At 43.9% G+C, this 20,757-nt stretch overlaps 1 protein-coding gene across 5 annotated transcripts in view; it reads left to right on the top strand.

The window, feature by feature from the left end:
- LOC136581891 (serine/threonine-protein kinase D1-like) overlaps window positions 1-20,554 on the top strand; it is a 339,882-nt gene extending 319,328 nt beyond the window's left edge. For all 5 annotated transcript variants that reach the window (XM_066582541.1, XM_066582544.1, XM_066582543.1 and 2 more), the window contains 5 exons: window positions 383-544; window positions 1,888-1,986; window positions 5,429-5,696; window positions 16,883-16,968; window positions 20,172-20,554. In XM_066582541.1, the coding sequence (XP_066438638.1) occupies window positions 383-544; window positions 1,888-1,986; window positions 5,429-5,696; window positions 16,883-16,968; window positions 20,172-20,351 (795 nt within the window). In that variant the 3' untranslated portion in view covers window positions 20,352-20,554. The remainder of the gene's footprint in view (window positions 1-382; window positions 545-1,887; window positions 1,987-5,428; window positions 5,697-16,882; window positions 16,969-20,171) is intronic.
- The last annotated feature ends 203 nt before the right edge of the window (window positions 20,555-20,757 follow it).

Below are 20,757 nucleotides of genomic sequence, written 5' to 3'. Positions count from 1 at the left end.
TATTTTGCAACCAACTCTTTGCATCAGTGGTTCATTGCTTGTTTCAGAAATATAAATTTATGATTTTTTTTGTATTTTAAAGTGCCATTAACTTCCCAGGCTCTGAACGTATGAAATACATAAAATAGACAATGTAAACAACAAGTACCATAAATATGAGCTTACAAGTAACAGACTGGTCCAGAAGGAGATTGGACCCTACCTGTCAGGCAAGCTTGGAAAAATAAAATTTGTAATTGTTGGACTTAGTGCAAAATCTGTAACAGAAATGCCAATTCCTGGCCTTCTCAGGTTCCAGGGCCTGGTTGAACATAACTATAGGGGGTGCAGAGGTTGTTATTGCAGAGTATATAGTTGCCACACTTGTTCTTGTTTTCTTCAGAACTTACGCTGTCCTGGTGTTGTTGACCTTGAAGCAATGTGTGAAACACCTGAACGTATTTATGTAGTCATGGAGAAGCTGCATGGTGATATGTTGGAAATGATCCTCTCAAGTGACAAAGGTAGACTTCCTGAAAGGATCACTAGGTTTATTGTGACTCAGGTAAAGTATTCATTCATATTAATAGAAATTGTTATTACAGTATTAAGTCAACTCATAATAGCCATAAATGTTTAGTAATAAACTTATAAACTAGTCCAGGGGCTCTAGGACAACTTAGAGAATTTATCTGAGAATTACCTATTGTTTATAGAGAATCTGTCATTACCTTTAGGCCTTGTTCACATGAATGTTGTTTTAGAGCATTGTAGGTGCATGAAACGATCACATCTAATAGAACTAATAGTTTCCTAGAGAAGCGCTCACATGAAGGCATTTTAGATGCACAAAATACTTGCACCTAACAAAGATAAAACATGTGACTGCAATGCACACATCTAAGATCTATGGTGCATGAAAAAATAGGACCTATGTTTAGTGCATGATGCATCTGAGTTTCCATAGACTTCTATGGGAGCTAAATAACACGCACACGTACCTACCGATCGTGTGAACTGGCAGTTTCACAGCTAATTAAGCTTCAGACCTAATACCTGAAAATCACCTATTCTTGCGATTTTTAGTGCGCCTATACTGCGCTAAAACCATGCTCGTCTGAACAAGCCCTTATGCAGTATAAAGTAGTGGCAGCCATGCTGACTGCAGCAAAGTTGTCTGTCTTATGTATCTGTGAAGTAGTTTGTTAAAAACTTACATTTTATCAGTAGCAGCACACACTAAGAGGACTATGTAGTTATCCTCAATATTCATGAGCAATAGACACTTTTAATCAAAACTATACTAATGAAGAACTAATTTATTTCAATTTTGTTCTGTGTCCTATTTTATAGGTTTAGTAATTTGAATATTTAGTAGCACAGTATTTATTTGGTGGCTCATTCCATATAGGTTACGGATTCAAAATGTAGCCAAAATGAGCCTATAGTAGCATTATAAGATGCATGTGAAAAGAGGAAATTATTTTTTGTTTGTAGTGTCCAAGCAGAATGATGTGATCTGAGAAGAGATCCTATGGGCGTGGTCTCCAAAGGAAGAGTAGTTTAGGCTAGATTCATTATAAAAAATACGAGGGAATGGTGCAAATTTTGGTTCAAATTTAGCATTATTTCCTCATGGCAGACAGTTAAAAAATAGCAAAATTTATTAAGAGGCTTGTGTTTTTAAATAAATTTGACACAAATTGCTCCAGCTGCCTCCTTTTCTTAGAATGGCATAAGAATCAACAGGCTAAATAAATTGATGCCACTGTGTAATAAGAGTGAAATATGCAAACCGTAAACCTAGGTACACCATTTCTTATAAGCAAAAGTATAGACAAGCATACATTTTTCTTTTGAGCAATATATAAAACTTAAAATTACTCATAAATATATATATTTTTATAGATCTTGATGGCTCTACGCCACCTTCATTCAAAGAGTATTGTTCACTGTGACCTCAAACCAGAGAATGTTTTGTTGGTAACAGAAGATCCATTCCCACAAGTAAGAATTAAACCAAATAAATCGTATTGCCTGTAACACTCTGGAAGTCCCGTCTATCTATTGCAGCCACATCCATGCATTTCAACCACCTGTATGATACTTATCAGGCACCACCTTAATGATGATGTTTTATGTTTTCATTTTCATATCAATCCCATGATGCACCAGCACATTAGCTACAGGTTATAATATTTCTGCCTGCTAGGGGGGAAATTTAATTATCATTACCTTCTATATTCACTTAAAGGGGTTGTCCCACGGCAGAAATGTAAATTTTTTTCTCTTCCCAGTCCCCCTTCTAAAGCAAACATACTACACTCCCCGTGGAAAGCGTTTTTAAAGAGCGTTTCTACTCACCATTAGCTCGTTTCATGAACTTATAAAAATTCTTCTTTCAAGATGGCCGCCGGTCCTTTCCCAAGGTGCACCGCGGTTTTCTCCCATGGTGCACTGCGGGTCTTCTCCCATCGTGCACTGTGGATGTTCTTCTGCTGTCTGAGCTCCATTGCCGATTCCAGCCACCTCATTGGTGATCGGCACCATGTGACGGGGGCGGAGCTACGTGATGATGCTGAGAAGGGGGAGGAGCCAGGACGCAGCTCGTGAGAAAGGACCTTACAGAAGGGGATTCCTGTCTGCGCAAGAGCGACTGTTCCAGCGACCAGAGAAGCAGTTTGCTCGTCCCCATGGAGACGGGGACACCAGCACCAGGAGGGGGTAAGTGTATAACTTCTATATGGCCAATATTTAATGCACGATGTATATTACAAAGTGCATTAATATGACCATACAGAAGTGCATAACCCCACTTGCTTCTGCGGGACAACCCCTTTAAATAAGCTACATACCTTAAGTATACTCATTGTCAAAAACATCAAGCACTTAGAAGGAGTTGTAAGAATCAAATCACACTTTATATGTTTGATTGAAACATTACTCTAAGTAAATGATTACAATATTACGATATCAAAGAAAAAGGATAATATTGAGAAAACTGAACACTTGTACCATATTGAGCCCCCTCTAGCTTTGATACAAGATGTAAAATGGGTGGGCATGGAAGCAAACTCATGGCTGACGAAGTCTGTGTCCCAGGCGTAGTGAGCCCAGGCTCCTTGTGTGCATACCCTCACACATCCACTGGTCCCAACACCTCCTAAGAATCTCATCTGAATGGCCCAGATAGCAGGCAATTCGTTGATACAACCATCCAGCTTCTCACATTCCAATAATACACCCCCTTTCAAGTTCTGTTAACTGGGCAAAACCAATTTCCATTTTAGAGGCATGTCTAGTAGTCAACAAGCTCTACACAAGTGGAAAAAGAAGTTTACTACAAACAAGTGGCATTTGAGAGCCTTTTCATAGGAAAAGGAACCATTTTTAGGGCCCCAGATGGCAAGACCGTTCATTTAATCGTACCGTAACTCTAATCATTTGCATGTCTCCTTCTAGGTGCTGGATATATATATATATATATTTTTACAAAGAGTGCATACAGTTCAAAGGATGAGCTGTGAAGGAGATCATATTGTATATCTATTATAACTGTGTCTCTAGGCAGTTTCTGTGGTAGTCCATGTGATAGCATCACACAGACTGAAAAACTGATTAGAAACTGAATACATAAAGCTAAGTACATCTGAGCTGGTCAGAATTAAGATGACATGACCATCTGAAAAGAAACAACCAGGAGTTTCAGATAGATAAAGAGAAATAATTAACTAAGGTAACACTATCTCACTTATATATACTGGTGGGCTTTCAACATAATGGATGAAAAATACATTTCATCAGGGGATCTCTTATTTTAATTGCATGAATTAGATTTTATGTAGAAGAGAAATAATAGGGCATATTTACTAAGGCTGTTTAATACATAAAGTTACTTAGATGTAGCAGATAGCTAGACTAGCTATCTATCAGTGTCACTCATTGTTTGATAAATTCGGTGTATTTTTGGAAACATTTGACTGTTTCCTATTTTATACCCTCTGTTGGGTGATATACTTTAGAATAGCTTTTTAAACCTAAAAATTGTCACCTGCATGTACTAAATTGGTACATTTTAAAACTTGACAGATTCAAGCCTCCCTTTTGAGACACATTTGAAAAGTATCTAGCAAATCAGAAACATCTGTTAATTTGGCACATATTATTAATAAATTTATTTAAAGTGATGTGTGCCAAAATTTTGCTGCAACTAATGCTCGAATTCTGTCTCAATCGGATTAGTAAATTTACTGGTCTTATCATTTGAACTCAGTTGTCTGGAGTACAGATAGTACAGTTGTAACTAGTTTGTCTATACATATATGTATACACATATAGGACTACATAGTAATGTCTTGTAAAAGCTAGTATTGTAATATGCAATGTCTTTACCTAAAAATAAGTGAATCCAGAAAAGTAATTTTTATTAGCAATATATGGATGAAATCTGTTACTACAAATGATCTGGAGACACTGATCAAATTTGATGAAGACACAAAGCTAGGAGGGATAGATAACACTAGGGGAGAGAGAGAGTATTCAAAAAGATTTAGAAAAGCTTGCACAGTGGGCGGCAACTAACAGAATGGTATTTAACAAGGAGAAACACAAAGTTCTACATCTGGGCAAGAAAAATGAAAAAAGCACATACAGAATGGGAGGAATTGGCCTAAGCAGCAGCACATGAAAAAGACTTGGGTATACTAATAGATCATAGGCTGAACATGAGTCAACAATGTGATGCAGCAGCCAAAAAGGCAAACACAGTTCTGGGATGTATTAAAAGAAGTGAAGAGTCTAGATCACGTGAGGTAATTATTCCCCTCTACTCTTCCTTAATCAGACCTCATTTGGAATACTGTGTTCTGTTCTGGGCACCCCACTTTAAAAAAGACCTAGACAAACTGGAACAAGTTCAGAGAAGAGTTACCAAGATGGTGAGTGGTCTGCAAATCATGTCCTATGTGGAATGGTTAAAGGATCTGGGAATGTTTAGCTTGCAAAAAAGAAGGCTGAGAGGAGACTTAATAGCTGTCTACAAATATCGAAAGGGCTGTCACAGTGCAGAGGGATCGGCCCTATCCCCCTTTTTCACAAGGAAAAACCAGAAGCAATGGGATGAAACTGAAAGGCAGAAGACACAAATTAGATATTAGAAAAAAACTTTCTGACCGTGAGGGTGATCAATGAGTGAAACAGGTTACCATGGCAGGTGGTGAGTTCTCCTTCAATGGAAGTGTTCAAACAAAGACTGGACAAATATCTGTCTGGAATGATTTAGTGAATCCTGCACTGAGCAGGGGGTTAGACCAGATGACCCAGGAGGTCCCTTCCAACTCTACCATTCTATGATTCTATGTCAGTGAGTAGACAATCTTCCGTTGTTTAATCCTTATTCTTCTTCATTTAATGTTGCTGGATTTTAATTCTTCCTTTGTCTACAATTAAGGTAAAACTTTGTGATTTTGGCTTTGCTCGCATCATTGGGGAAAAATCTTTCAGAAGGTCAGTTGTTGGAACTCCTGCATATCTTGCCCCTGAAGTTTTGAGGAACAGTGGTTACAATCGGTCACTGGATATGTGGTCTGTTGGAGTGATCATCTATGTCAGCCTTAGCGGGACCTTTCCTTTTAATGAAGATGAAGATATTAATGATCAGATACGGAATGCAGCATTTATGTATCCTAAGAACCCATGGAATGAGATTTCAAATGATGGTGAGATTCAGACGTACAAATGTTACACTGACAGAATTAAAGAAAACAACCACAGATTAGATTTTGTAAGTTTTAAAGAGATGTATAAGAAGTGTAGGGTCATAATTAGAGATGAGCGAGCACCAAAATGCTCGGGTGCTCGTTACTCGGGACGAAATTATCGCGATGCTCGAGGGTTCGTTTCGAGTAACGAACCCCATTGAAGTCAATGGGCGACCCGAGCATTTTTGTATATCGCCGAGGCTCGCTAAGGTTTTCATTTGTGAAAATCTGGGCAATTCAAGAAAGTGATGGGAACGACACAGCAACGGATAGGGCAGGCGAGGGGGTACATGTTGGGCTGCATCTCAAGTTCCCAGGTCCCAATATTAAGCCACAATAGCGGCAAGAGTGGCCCCCCCCTCCCAACAATTTTTACTTCTGAAAAGCCCTCATTAGCAATGCATACCTTAGCTAAGCACCACACTACCTCCAACAAAGCACAATCACTGCCTGCATGACACTCCGCTGCCACTTCTCCTGGGTTACATGCTGCCCAACCCCCCCCCACACACACACACACGACCCAGTGTCCACAGCGCACACCAAATTGTCCCTGCGCAGCGTTCAGCTGCCCTCATGCCACGCCACACTCATGTCTATTTATAAGTGTGTCTGCCATGAGGAGAAACCCCAGGCACACACTGCAGAGGCTTGGCACGGCTAGGCAGCGACCCTCTTTAAAAGGGGCGGGGCAATAGCCCACAATGCTGTACAGAAGCAATGAGAAATCCAATCCTGTGCCACCTCCATCAGGAGCTGTACACGTGGGCATAGCAATAGGGAACCTATGTGCCACACACTATTCATTCTGTCAAGGTGTCTGCATGCCAAAGTCAGACCGCGGTTTTTTATAAATAGTCACAGCCAGGTACAACTCCGCAATGGGAATTCCGTGGGCACCCACAGCATGGGTGGCTTCCTGGAACACACCGGCGGTACATAAATATATCCCATTGCATTGCCCATCACAGCTGAGGTAATGTCGTGCTTAATGCAGGTGGGCTTCGGCCCACACTGCATGCCCCAGTCAGACTGGGGTTGTTTAGAAGTGGACACATGCAGTTACAACTCCGTGTGGACCGACAGCATGGGTGGGTGCCAGGAAGCCACCGGCGGTACATAAATATATCCCATTGCATTGCCCATCACAGCTGAGGTAATGTCGTGCTTAATGCAGGTAGGCTTCGGCCCACACTGCATGCCCCAGTCAGACTGGGGTTCTTTAGAAGTGGACACATGCAGTTACAACTCCGTGTGGACCCACGGCATGGGTGGCTCCCTGGAACCCACCGGCGGTACATAAATATATCCCATTGCAGTGCCCATCACGGCTGAGGTAATGTCGTGCTTAATGCAGGTGGGCTTCGGCCCACACTGCATGCCCCAGTCAGACTGCCAGGAAGCCACCGGCGGTACATAAATATATCCCATTACATTGCCCATCACAGCTGAGGTAATGTCGTGCTTAATGCAGGTGGGCTTCAGCCCACACTGCATGCCCCAGTCAGACTGGGGTTCTTTAGAAGTGGACACATGCAGTTACAACTCCGTGTGGACCGACAGAATGGGTGGGTGCCAGGAAGCCACCGGCGGTACATATATATATCCCATTGCATTGCCCATCACAGCTGAGGTAATGTCGTGCTTAATGCAGGTGGGCTTTGGCCCACACTGCATACCCCAGTCAGACTGGGGTTCTTTAGAAGAGGACACATGCAGTTACAACTCCGTGTGGACCGAGAGCATGGGTGGGTGCCAGGAAGCCACCGGCAGTACATAAATATATCCCATTGCATTGCATTGCCCATCACAGCTGAGGTAATGTTGTGCTTAATGCAGGTGGGCTTCGGCCCACACTGCATGCCCCAGTCAGACTGGGGTTGTTTAGAAGTGGACACATGCAGTTACAACTCCGTGTGGACCGACAGCATGGGTGGGTGCCAGGAAGCCACCGGCGGTACATAAATATATCCCATTGCAGTGCCCAACACAGCTGATGTAACATCAGCTGTAATGCAGGTGGGCTAAAAATTAATTTGATTACACTGTAGGCGAGGGCCCCCAAAAATTGGTGTACCAACAGTACTAATGTACCTCAGAAAAATTGCCCATGCCCAACCAAGAGGCAGGTGAAACCTATTAATCGCTTTGGTTAATGTGGCTTAATTGGTAACTAGGCCTGGAGGCAGCCCAGTTAAAATAAAAATTGGTTGAGGTGAAAGTTTCAACGCTTTAATGAGCATTGAAACGTATAAAAATTGTTTAGAAAAATTATATGACTGAGCCTTGTGGGCCTAAGAAAAATTGCCCGTTCGGCGTGATTATGTGAGGTTTCAGGAGGAGGAGCAGGAGGAGGAATATTATACACAGATTGATGAAGCAAAAAGGTCCCCGTTTTTGATGGTGATAGAGAACGATGCTTCCATCCGCGGGTGCAGCCTACGTATTGCTTAGGTATCGCTGCTGTCCGCTGGTGAAGAAGAGAAGTCTGGGGAAATCCAGGCTTTGTTCATCTTGATGAGTGTAAGCCTGTCGGCACTGTCGGTTGACAGGTGGGTACGCTTATCCGTGATAATTCCCCCAGCCAGACTAAACACCCTCTCTGACAAGACGCTAGCCGCAGGACAAGCAAGCACCTCCAGGGCATACAGCGCGAGTTCAGACCACGTGTCCAGCTTCGACACCCAGTAGTTGTAGGGGGCAGAGGCGTCACCGAGGACGGTCGTGCGATCGGCTACGTACTCCCTCACCATCCTTTTACAGTGCTCCCGCCAACTCAGCCTTAACTGGGGACCGGTGACACAGTCTTGCTGGGGAGCTAGAAAGCTGGCCTTGGATAATGGTCCCCTGCCTGCGCTGTACATGCTGCCTGATCTCTGTGCCTCCCCTGCTACCTGGCCCTCGGAACTGCGCCTTCGGCCACTAGCGCTGTCGGATGGGAAGTTTACCATCAGTTTGTCCACCAGCGCCCTGTGGTATAGCATCATTCTCGAACCCCTTTCCTCTTCGGGAATGAGAGTGGAAAGGTTCTCCTTATACCGTGGGTCGAGCAGTGTGTACACCCAGTAATCCGTAGTTGCCAGAATGCGTGTAACGCAAGGGTCACAAGAAAGGCATCCTAACATGAAGTCAGCCATGTGTGCCAGGGTACCTGTACGCAACACATGGCTGTCCTCACTAGGAAGATCACTTTCAGGATCCTCCTCCTCCTCCTCCTCCTCTGGCCATACACGCTGAAAGGATGACAGGCAAGCAGCATGTGTACCCTCAGCAGTGGGCCAAGCTGTCTCTTCCCCCTCCTCCTCATGCTCCTCCCCCTCCTCCTTCTCCTCCTCCTCCTCTGTCCATACACGCTGAAAGGATGACAGGCAAGCAGCATGTGTACCCTCAGCAGTGGGCCAAGCTGTCTCTTCCCCCTCCTCTTCATGCTCCTCCCCCTCCTCCTCCTCCTCAACGCGCTGAGATATAGACATGAGGGTGCTCTGACTATCCAGCGACATACTGTCTTCCGCCGCCTCCGTTTCCGAGTGCAAAGCGTCTGCCTTTATGCTTTGCAGGGAACTTCTCAAGAGGCATAGCAGAGGAATGGTGACGCTAATGATTGCAGCATCCCCGCTCAGCATCTGGGTAGAATCCTCAAAGTTTCCAAGGACCTGGCAGATGGCTGCTAACCAGGCCCACTCTTCTGTAAATAATTGAGGAGGCTGACTCCCACTACGCCGCCCATGTTGGAGTTGGTATTCCGCAATAGCTCTACGCTGCTCATAGAGTCTGGCCAACATGTGGAGCGTAGAGTAGTGGCACGTCGCACAGCAATCGGTGCACTGGCAGATGAAACCGATGTTGCAGGGTCCGCAGGGTGGCAGCGTCCGTCTTGGAGTTGCGGAAATGTGCGTTGACCCGGCGCACCTTTCCGAGCAGGTATGACAAGTGTGGGTAGCTTTTCAGAAAGCGCTGAACCACCAAATTAAAGATATGGGCCAGGCATGGCACGTGCGTGAGGTTGCCGAGCTGCAGAGCCGCCACCAGGTTACGGCCGTTGTCACACACGACCATGCCCGGTTGGAGGCTCAGCGGCACAAGCCAGCGGTCAGTCTGCTCTGTCAGAGCCTGCAGCAGTTCGTGGGCCGTCTGCCTCTTCTCTCCTAAGCTGAGTAGTTTCAGCACAGCCTGCTGACGCTTGCCCACCGCTGTGCTGCCATGCCGCGCGACACCGACTGCTGCCGACGTGCTGCTGCTGACACATCTTGATTGCGAGACAGAGGTTGCGGAGGAGGAGGAGGGTGGTTTAGTGGAGGAAGCATACACCGCCGCAGATACCACCACCGAGCTGGGGCACGCAATTCGGGGGCTGGGTAGGACGTGAGGGAGATATAGTGGCCCTGCCCGCCTGTGCTTGTCCACGTGTCTGTTGTTAAGTGGACCTTGGCAGTAACCGCGTTGGTGAGGGCGCGTACAATGTTGCGGGAGACGTGGTCGTGCAGGGCTGGGACGGCACATCGGGAAAAGTAGTGGCAACTGGGAACCGAGTAGCGCGGGGCCGCCGCCGCCATCATGCTTTTGAAAGCCTCCGTTTCCACAAGCCTATACGGCAGCATCTCCAGGCTGATCAATTTGGCAATGTGCACGTTTAACGCTTGAGTGTGCCGGTGCGTGGCGGCGTACTTGCACTTGCGCTCAAACAGTGGCGCTAGCGACGTCTGGACGCTGCACTGAGAGACATTGCTGGATGGGGCCGAGGACAGCGGAGGTGAGGGCGTGAGTGCAGGCCAGGAGACGGTAGTGCCTGTGTCCTCAGAGGGGGGTTGGATCTCGGTGGCAGGTTGGGGCACAGGGGGAGAGGCAGTGGTGCAAACCGGAGGCGGTGAACGGCCTTCGTCCCACCTTGTGGGGTGCTTGGCCATCATATGCCTGCACATGCTGGTGGTGGTGGCTCCCCAGCTGATCTTGTCGCGACAAAGGTTGCACACCACTGTTCGTCGGTCGTCAGGCGTCTCTGTGAAAAACTGCCACACCGTAGAGCACCTTGACCTCTGCAGGGTGGCATGGCGCGAGGGGGCGCTTTGGGAAACAGTTGGTGGATTATTCAGTCTGCCTCTACCCCTGGCCACCGCACTGGCTCGGCCTGTGCCCACACCCTGACTTGGGCCTCCGCGTCCTCGCCCGCGTCCACGTCCTATAGGCCTACCCCTACCCCTCAGCATGGTGTATTACCAGTAGTGCAGAAACAGAACGCTGTAATTAAATGTGCCGCTTATTGGCCTGTGGTTGGAGGCTGACTTCGCTTACGGAACGCCAGGAAATAATTTTGCGGAAGCCTGCTGTAACACTTAGCTGGCTGCGTATGATTTAGGAGGACAACTACACCCAGCACAGACCCAGTACACTGAGGACAGTCACAGGCAGCCCAAATAGATTTTTTTCCCCAAATGTTTTTGCAAAGGCCCACTGCCTATATTCAATCAATATATCTCTTCTCTCTCTGCGTCACCGCTACTGGCCCTGGAGTATGTCAAATAACTGCAGAGTGTTGCACTGTGGACTGGAATACAGCAGTGATTTAACAGCCAACACAGAGCCAGGAAATAATTTTGCGCAAGCCTGCTGTAACACTTAGCTGGCTGCGTATGAATTAGGAGGACTACTACACCCAGCACAGACCCAGAACATTGAGGACAGTCACAGGCAGCCCAAATAGATTTTTTTCCCCAAATGTTTTTGCAAAGGCCCACTGCCTATATTCAATGAATATGTCTTCTTTCCCTGCCTCACAATATATGTGTTCTGTCCCTGCCTCACCACTACTGGCTCTGCACTATGTCTAATTACTGCAGGGCGCAATGCTCTGCATGGCCGATATACAAAAAAAAAAAAATGTGCAACACTGCAAAAAGCAGCCTCCACAGTACTGCACACGGTTAGATGTGGCCCTAAGAAGGACCGTTGGGGTTCTTGAAGCCGAAAATACTCCTAACACTCTCCCTATAGCAGTTCCGGCACCAACAGCCCTTTCCCTAAACTATGTCAGAACGCATCTGTGGCGAGCCGCGGGAGGGGCCGATTTTTATACTCGGGTGACACCTGATCTCCCCAGCCACTCACTGCAGGGGGGTGGTATAGGGCTTGAACGTCGCAGGGGGAAGTTGTAATGCCTTCCCTGTCTTTCTATTGGCCAGAAAAGCGCGCCAGAAAAGAGATGAAAGTGAAAGTAACTCGAACATCGCGTGGTACTCGTCACGAGTAACGAGCATCTCGAACACGCTAATACTCGAACGAGTACGTTCGCTCATCTCTAGTCATAATATTAAAAAAAATGTAATTGTTCATTTACCTTAATTATATATTAACTAACACCACTGCTTGATGTTTACAATCTTGTATAATGTCATGTTACCTCTTCCTTACTGGTCAGGGGAATAAGAGAGTGAGAAATTAATTTTTGTGCAAGCCATTTCCCTTTCCACAGACCACATCCCCTTTCTTACATGAATTTGAACATTCTGCCAAACATTCTACATCAAAATCTACATTTAGACATGGAAATTTTGGTGTTGATTTTGACAGCAAAATATTTTGCAGCATCTTGTGAAATATCTTGTGTTAAGGTTCCCTGTCCTGCTGCTACCTTCACCATTCTCAGCCCCCCTAAATAACAATAAAACCCTCTTTGTGCCACTACACAGTAAAAATTACTTTTTTATGACCCCACAAAGCTTCCTTAGGGCCTGTGACAAGTTGGGGTTATTAAGTTATCTGACTGCCATCTTTCCATCAGGAATGGCCACCACACATGTAGAAAAGACTCCAGAGACTTATATTTAATAATACTTCTGGCACCTGCGAGCATTTATTCTATATACATAGCAAACACATGTACAGCATACAAAGTTCATTATCCGTACCACACCAGGGCATGAGTCTAGGAGCGTCCTCCCTGTCAGACTCGGGGCCTTTTAGGGTATGATACTAGGGGCATCCTCCCTGTCAGACTCGGGGCCTTTACTGGTCCACACCGGACCCTTGACTTGCAGCCCTTTCAGCTCTGCTGTGCTGTCTGTTTTCCATATACCAAGCTGTCAGCTGCAGATCTTTCATGATGCAGAAAGCTACCATTGTAGTAGCACAACACCTAGTATACTCTGTGCTGCCTCTATATGTGCTTTGGTCGCTGCTGTCTTTCTTGCACGCAGCACGACAGCAACTGGGTTGCACAGAGTGAACTGCATACAGTTAAGGCCGTAGCATGCGCAGGCGTGACTTAGCATATGCTATATACAGCAAAAGAAGTAATGGGTGCCATGTTGGTATTACAAGGGTGGCTAAAGAATAATGTTTTAATAGTTTAATATCCAGGAACCATTAGAATTATGGGCTAGCCGAGGGGGTATCAGCCTAGTCTAATAGTATTTTAGCCATTCTTAATTGAAACAAAAAAATCTGCACTTTTTTTGTTTTTCAAACGGCAGCAAACTGACTGGTGCAGCAGCATGAGCTGCCTGGGCAGGATGAAGCCTATTCCACTGGCACTAATGTCAGAAGGCTGTATCATTTTTTCTTCTCCTTTCAGTTGTAGCTGCTTGTTTTTCTTGCTGCCAATAGGGTTGTTGGGTACAACAAACTTCTTACCCTTACCCTCCCTCTTCCCTCAAGCCACACTGCATGCCAGAACAAGTCATATCTGTCCTGCCTTATCCTATATTAACTCTGCACTGTCTACCAAGTTCAGCTGAATTTGGTCATGGTATGCTGGTGGTAACGATTAGGTGCTGTTCACATTAGGATTTAACTATATATCAACCATATAAGTTTTGTATAAAAAGAAAGTACTAAAACCTATTGTTTGACATACCCGTTAAGTATAATTGGTGAAACATATTTTAATAATGCATACTTTAACCCTTTCCAATCCACTATCTGACGTCTGAAGACATTATGATTTAAGGCTGTACAGCTCCGATGTTGGAAGACTTCCGTCAGGGTTCTCTTACTTTATATTGCTAGTCTATCTGCTGTCGGAGCCTATCCAACGTGTTACCTCATGCAGTAATGGCTTTAGCCAGCAGATAGCCCTGTTGTATAATGGCAGAAAAAGAGTAAGACCCTTAGGAAAACCAGGATACAAATTGGATTGGAAAGGGTTAACCTCACTTAGGTTTGTGTGGGGTTTTTTTTTCAGTAGTAAATGGAAAATGTATGGAAACCTATGGCTGTAGGTTTCCATACTTTTGAAATATACATTTATCAAGTGCCTTAAAAGAAAACAAAGTGTTCAACCACAAACACTTTATTCATAAAAGAGTTTACAGTGAAAATATGTGTTTATAACAACGGACACAAGTGTATAGAAACATGGCTGTTTAACATATACATTTTACAAATCTACAGATATGCTTAAAATGTCATACGTTTTCATGTATACATTAAATGTATATAAAAATCCTAATGATTTTTACAACACTATGATTGATAAACTATAAAAATTTACATTTTAATCTTTATCATTTATCTTCATTAACACTGGTCAATTTTGCGAACAAATCGTGACAATAATTGGCTAGTATACGTGAGCCTTTAATGGGGCGTATTCAGTATGCATGCCTACGACAGCATGAACTGTATGGCCTTGCATCTATACATTACGAGTCCTCTGTAGGTGTGATATGACATCTCCATTACAGCATTACTGTCTCACATCTATTTAAATCCACACAGAGCACCACTGCATGAAGTGCTCTGTCCCTCATTACATTACACTTTACATCCTGAGTCACTATACATCTCATTGCTCACTAACTGCCCTACACACCTTTTGGAAGCCTTCCTTTTTAGTTTCTGTATACAAAATTAGTACCACTAGTGATCATAAAATACTTTGGATTGGTACTGATAATTGTTATGCCTATGTTTAAGGCCGTTTTCACATGGCCAAGACACACAAATCTCGCATGAATATGAACCCCATTCTTTTGAAAGGGGTCATACACATGAGTGATAATTATCTTTTTTTCCCACATCGTGATGCGGAAAAAAATTGTGACATGTCCTATCTTTGGGCATTCCCTTGGAACGCCTCCCATTGCCCATTTTTTTCAATGGAGCAGGCACAGTATCGCACGGCGTTCAAGGTGCACACAAGTGCATTGCAATCTTTATGCATTGAAAACAATAGGAAACACTCCGCAATCCTACCATGGCTGAAAGAAGGATCGCTGCTTTCCTGAAGTAATGCGAGGTGGTTTTAACACAAAAACACCTCGCATACACGGGGACATCACACATTGGTGAGCGCGATATCGGTCCAAGTTTCACAGCCCGATATTGCACTCGCCCGTGTAAAATTAGCCTAAAGAGGACCTATCACCTGCCCTGACATGTCTGTTTCTGTAATTACCTCTATTCCCTATAAAATAATAATTCTTTTCTTAGCACTTTGCTTTGTGCTGTTCCTCTGTTATTCCTCTTAAAAATGTATGAATACATTGACAACTGGGTTATCCTCAAGACAAAGATGTGTGTCCCTACACTGTCTGAAACTGTCAGTGCTGATTGGACAATGTGAAGGTGTGCATAGACACACCCCTTTGGCAAGTTACTTAATTATTTCTAGGAGGAATAACGCAGGAATGTCACAATGCAAAGTTATGAGAAAAGATGCTCTAGAATTCTTATGAAGAATAAAAGTATGTATTAAAACAGACATATCAGGAGAGGTGAGAGGTCCTCTTTATGGTTGTATTTACACTTCCATTGAAAGGACTTTGTGAAGACTGTATATTTCTTGCCAAAAACAATTTTGGATACCATCGGAGGAAAGCTGGAGAGTTGGGCCTTTGTGTTTAACCACGATGATAAAGGATCCGATTTTTGGCAAGAAACATGAAAGTCCTCATAAAGATCATCCACACAGAAGTGTAAAAACACAGTCAAACTGCCTCTGAGAAAAAAACTTGGAATGATCTTGGATTAAGGCCTCCTTCACATGGGCGACACAGCATCCCCGCAAGAAAACCGCAGTGATATCGCATCACTGGTCCGTGCAATATCGCTGCATTTTCTCTGGGCAATACTATGACTTTGTAGCACCACTTACAAGGATTTTCGAGGGGGGTGAAAAAATAAGCCCTACCCTGAAAATAAGCCCTGGCTGCAGAAAAAAAAAACCATCACCTTAAAAACGCTGTCCAGGGCTCCGCTGCATCTTCCTCCCGGTCCCTGACACTGTTCTGCATCTCTTCTGGCTGGGGATTGAAAAATCCCTGCCTCCTGCAAGCGCTGTCTCTGATTGGCTGACACTTAGCTAATCAGAGCCAGCGCTCAAAGAACCAATCATTCATCGAGTGCTGGCTCTGATTGGCTAAGCATTAATCAGAGGCAGTGCTTCTAGAAGGCGGGGATTTTTCAATCCCTGGCCAGAAGAGATGAAGAAAAACCGTGTCGGGAACCAGGAAGAAGATGCAGCGGAGCTGGATAGCGCCAGAAAGGTGATGTATTCTTTTTTTTTTTTTACCCCTGCAGCTAGGGCTTAGGCTATGGCTTTGACAGTAGGATTTCCTAATGTCAAACTTGCATTGCACAAAGACCGCATTTGTGTGCGATGCGATGCAACAGAGATGAAGACTCCATGGGAAAACATGGGCTACAAAAGCTCGCTTGTCGCGTGCATATCGCTCAACTAGCGAGGTTTTGGACTAACAATGTTGCATGCTACAAAACATCATAAATGTAAAGGAACCCATAGGAAAGCATGGGCATCACATAAATGCGATTTGTAGCATTGTCGTAACGCGGGAAAATCGCATATCTTTGTCACTTATGTGAAGGAAGCCTAAGACCTGTTGCACACAGGCTACAAAATCGCACGATTTTGGAGTGATGCAGCATCACTACAAAACGCATGTATGTGAAGCCCATGCTTTCCTATGTGTTCTTTTAGGCTACAAAATATCGCTCATGTGAAAGAACCAACTGGAAACCATGGGCTTCACATACATGCGTTTTGTAGCGATGTTGCATTGCTACAAAATCATGTGAAGCAGGCCTAAAAGCCACATGTTTTTTTTTACATATAGCTTTGTGTTCTTTGTACATGCTGTCATACAGTGTAAATGATTAGATCATCTCAGTGATGTTTTTCCCTTCCCTAGCAATTGCCCTAATTAGCAGTCTGTTACAAATACAAATCAGAAGACGATTCAGTGTGGTCAAGGCATTGAGTCACCCATGGATGCAGGTATGTGTTTTTATTCTGCTTTTTGGTTATCCTTGTGAAAATAAAGGGAAGGACCAACACATATGGACAGAAGGATATGATTGTCAGGTTGTCCATGGGCAATGCTTGTGTTAGGCACCTTTGTACCACAGTGTTTCTAGCAGCACAGCTCCACAGGTGTGGTTAATTGAGCTGGCTGGGTATGGTTGGCTCCAGTCAGCTAATCTTACAGGTCCGGTGCGCGTGTATATATATATATATATATATATATATATATATATATATATATATATATATATATATATATATATATATAATATATCAGCTCTTTGTCAGTGTCCGCAGGTTTCCTTATTGCAGTGTGAGTAGTATTATGTTCCTGCTTGTCTGTGCAGGCTTCAGTGGGAACTGTGTTGTGTTCCTTCAGGTTTGTGCAGTCTTCTATATCTTCTGTGCATGTGACTGGATATAAAGTGTCTATGCAGTGCTCACTATCCTCAGTGTGAACAGTGTCATGCTCCTACATGTCTGTGTGGCTCTTGGTGCCTTTGGTGTGACCTGTCCTGTGCTGCTTGGATCATTTACCATCTAGGGCTAATTACGTACTTAGGTTCCAAGCAGAGCCATCCCTATCAGGGCGATTGCACTGTTTGCAGGCAGGTATCCTGGGTTAGTTGTCTCGTTAGAGTAGGGACTGCAAGACAGTGAGGACCCTTGAGATTGGGCTCGCGGCTTAAGTGGATTTGGCCAAGTCAAAAGCCCAATCTCAAGGGTCCAGTCTCAAGACTTTATTTGCTTTCGCAGCAGCTGACTGGCATTGATTGCTACAGTTAAATCTACAATCCACCAGTACCCCCAGGTCTTTTTCCATATCACTTTTCCCTAGCAGTACCCCATTTAGTGTATATTGGTGGCATCCGTTTCTCCTGCCCATGTGCATAACCTTACATTTATCCACATTGAACTTCATTTGACATTTTTCTGCCCAAGCCCCCAGCTTATCTAGCCGCACATTGTCCTCCGTTGTATTAATTGTCTTATATAATTTTGTATCATCTGCAAATATTGATATTTTACTGTGCAGTCCCTCCATCAGGTCATTGATAAATATATTGAACAGAATGGGGTCTAGTACTGAGCCCTGTGGCACCCCACTAGCAACGGTGGCCCAATCAGAGTACGAACCATTTATTACCACCCTCTGTTTTCTATTTCTGAGCCAGTTCTTTACCCAGATACACACTTTTTTGCCCAATACGAGCTGTCTCATTATATATTTATCAACCTATTATGCAGCACGGTGTCAAATGCTTTAGAGAAATCCAGATATATACGAGATCAATAGACTCTCCCAGGTCCAACTTAGAACTTACTTCATCGTAGAAGTTGATCAGATTGGTCTGACATGATTGACTTCTCATGAACCCATGCTGGTGAGGAGTTATTCCGTTGTTCTCCTTGAGGTATTATAGGATCTCTCAGAAACTCCTCAAATATTTTTCCAGTTATTGAAGTGAGACTTACCGGCCTGTAGTTACCAGGCTCTTTTTTGGATCACTTTTTGTAAATTGGAACCACGTTGGCAATGCGCCAATCCAATGGTACAACTCCAGTCTTGATAGTCTCCATAAATAGAGGAAATAGTGGTAGACATTATGTAGACTAACTGCTTTCTCCCCTTTTGTGCACAGAGAGAGCGCTATCAGTCTACATGATACAGGTAGGGAGAGGCTAGTGTGGCACTGGTGACAGTTTCCCTTTAACCCCTTGAGTGGCACGCCCGGAAATTTTCTGGGACGAGCTCCACTGCTCATAGTGACATAGCCCGGAAGATTTCCGGGCTATGTATCACTATGGGAGCTGCAGAGCACAATGCCACTAGCTGTGGCAGTGTGCTCTGCCTGCACAGACCCACACAGAGCAGTGCAAGGGCTTTGAAAAACCAGCAGAAGATATTGCCGATATGCCGGCAACCTCCTGCTTTGTTTACAGGTTGCCATAGAGACCATCGGCTTGTCAGAAGCAAGCCGATGGTCTCTGTGGCAGGGAGAGCTAGTGCTTGGCTGTCAGAGGACAGCTAGGTACCAGCTCTTACAGCAGAGATCAGAGAAAACCTCCGATCTCTGCTGTGTTAACCCTTTACATGCTGCAGTCTATGTGACTGCAGCATGTAAAGGGCTGTCACTGCAGCATGTAAAGGGCTGTCACCATCGGACCCCCGGAATGTGATCAGGGGTCCTGATGGGTCCCTGTGGAAGTCCCCTAAAGGGACAAAAAAAAAATTATAAAAAAATAATAAAAACACTTGTCTCCCTTTACTTTGTAAAAAATCAAAAATACAATCACACATGTGATATCCATGCGTCATAATGACCCAGAGAAGGAAGTTAATGCATTATTTAACCCCTTAATGACATGGCCCCCTTTTTTCTTTTTTCCCCATTTCTTTTTTTCCTCCCCCCTGTTTAAAAAATCACAACTTGTCCCGCAAAAAACAAGCCCTTATATGTCCATGTCAATGGAAAAATGAAAAAGTTATGGCTCTTGAGACGCAACTGCAAAATTAGCTGAAATTCAATGATTAGACCATTTTAAAAAACCTGTCCTGGTGGGCACGACAGGGTGGTAGGAAACCTGCCACTCAAGGGGTTAAAGCATTTTTCCAAGTTATTGAACAAAGAGGCACAGGGCAAAATATAGTTAAAAATAAAAAATGTCATACTCACAGTTCTGATCCTCTGCTGGCCCAATGTTGCCATTGCTGCCCTTACCTTTGTTTCTTGTTGATAAATTCCAGCAGTGACATTTCCATGTGTACATGTGACTACTGCAGTCAATCATTGACCTTTAGCAGTCTCAAGCTGTTTACTCCTGAGGTCAGTGATTGGCTGCAGTGCTCATGAGTGTATTTGGAACATCACCTTTATAGCCAAAGTAATCCAAGACCACTGGTGAAGATGGGGGATTGGAGCAGTGAGTAGGACTTATTTTTTAGTTTTTAACTATTTCCTATCTTCTGCCTGTTTGGTGACTATCTTACAAAACCCCTTTTAATTTACCTTTTACAGTTTACAATGATTTTTTAAAATTTATTGGCCATTTTCAACTATACTCAGTGCACAACCTTCCAAAATTAGGGGTTATCAAGTGTACCACCTAAAAGACAGTGAAAGGAAGCATACTTTAATTTGCCAATTTCCCAAATCATGTTTATTTCATTTCAGGATTTTCAAACTTGGTTGGACCTTCGGGAGTTAGAGACCAAAGTTGGACAAAGGTACATTACTCATGAGAGTGATGATGTACGCTGGCAAAGATTTGCAGAGGAATGTGGTATTGAATACCCTCAACATTTTGTCATGGGACCTCAGTATGATGAAACTGAAGAGGAAGACGAAGAGTAAATGTTTGCTGGATCTGTGACCGTGAATATTGTTTCTTGGTTAAGCCAAATACTTTGTGCTTTGGGAAATATATTTGAATCTCAATATGTCATAATTTTGTTTTGTTCCATGTATCCTGTCCAGAGCCATGAAGGTTTGTTAGACAATGAAATGTAATGGAAAGTAAGAATATATTTCTGATTATAAATAAAATTATATTTGTAACCCTAAAAGTTTGATATTCATTAGAATGAAAAATATGTTTTAATTTACGTTAACATTCTAGAATTCACTGTACTCAAATTTCATCTTGTAGGTTTAAATGCACAGTTTTTATCTACTACATTAACATGTGACTTCAAATGGCCTAAAAAGAGTATTACTGTAGGTTACAATCGAGCAGACAGACATAACAGGAAGTATATTT

The sequence above is a fragment of the Eleutherodactylus coqui genome, chromosome 11 (genome assembly GCF_035609145.1).
Source record: "Eleutherodactylus coqui strain aEleCoq1 chromosome 11, aEleCoq1.hap1, whole genome shotgun sequence".
NCBI classification, from domain to species: Eukaryota; Metazoa; Chordata; class Amphibia; order Anura; family Eleutherodactylidae; genus Eleutherodactylus; species Eleutherodactylus coqui.
This window is presented reverse-complemented; position numbering and strand designations above follow the sequence as displayed.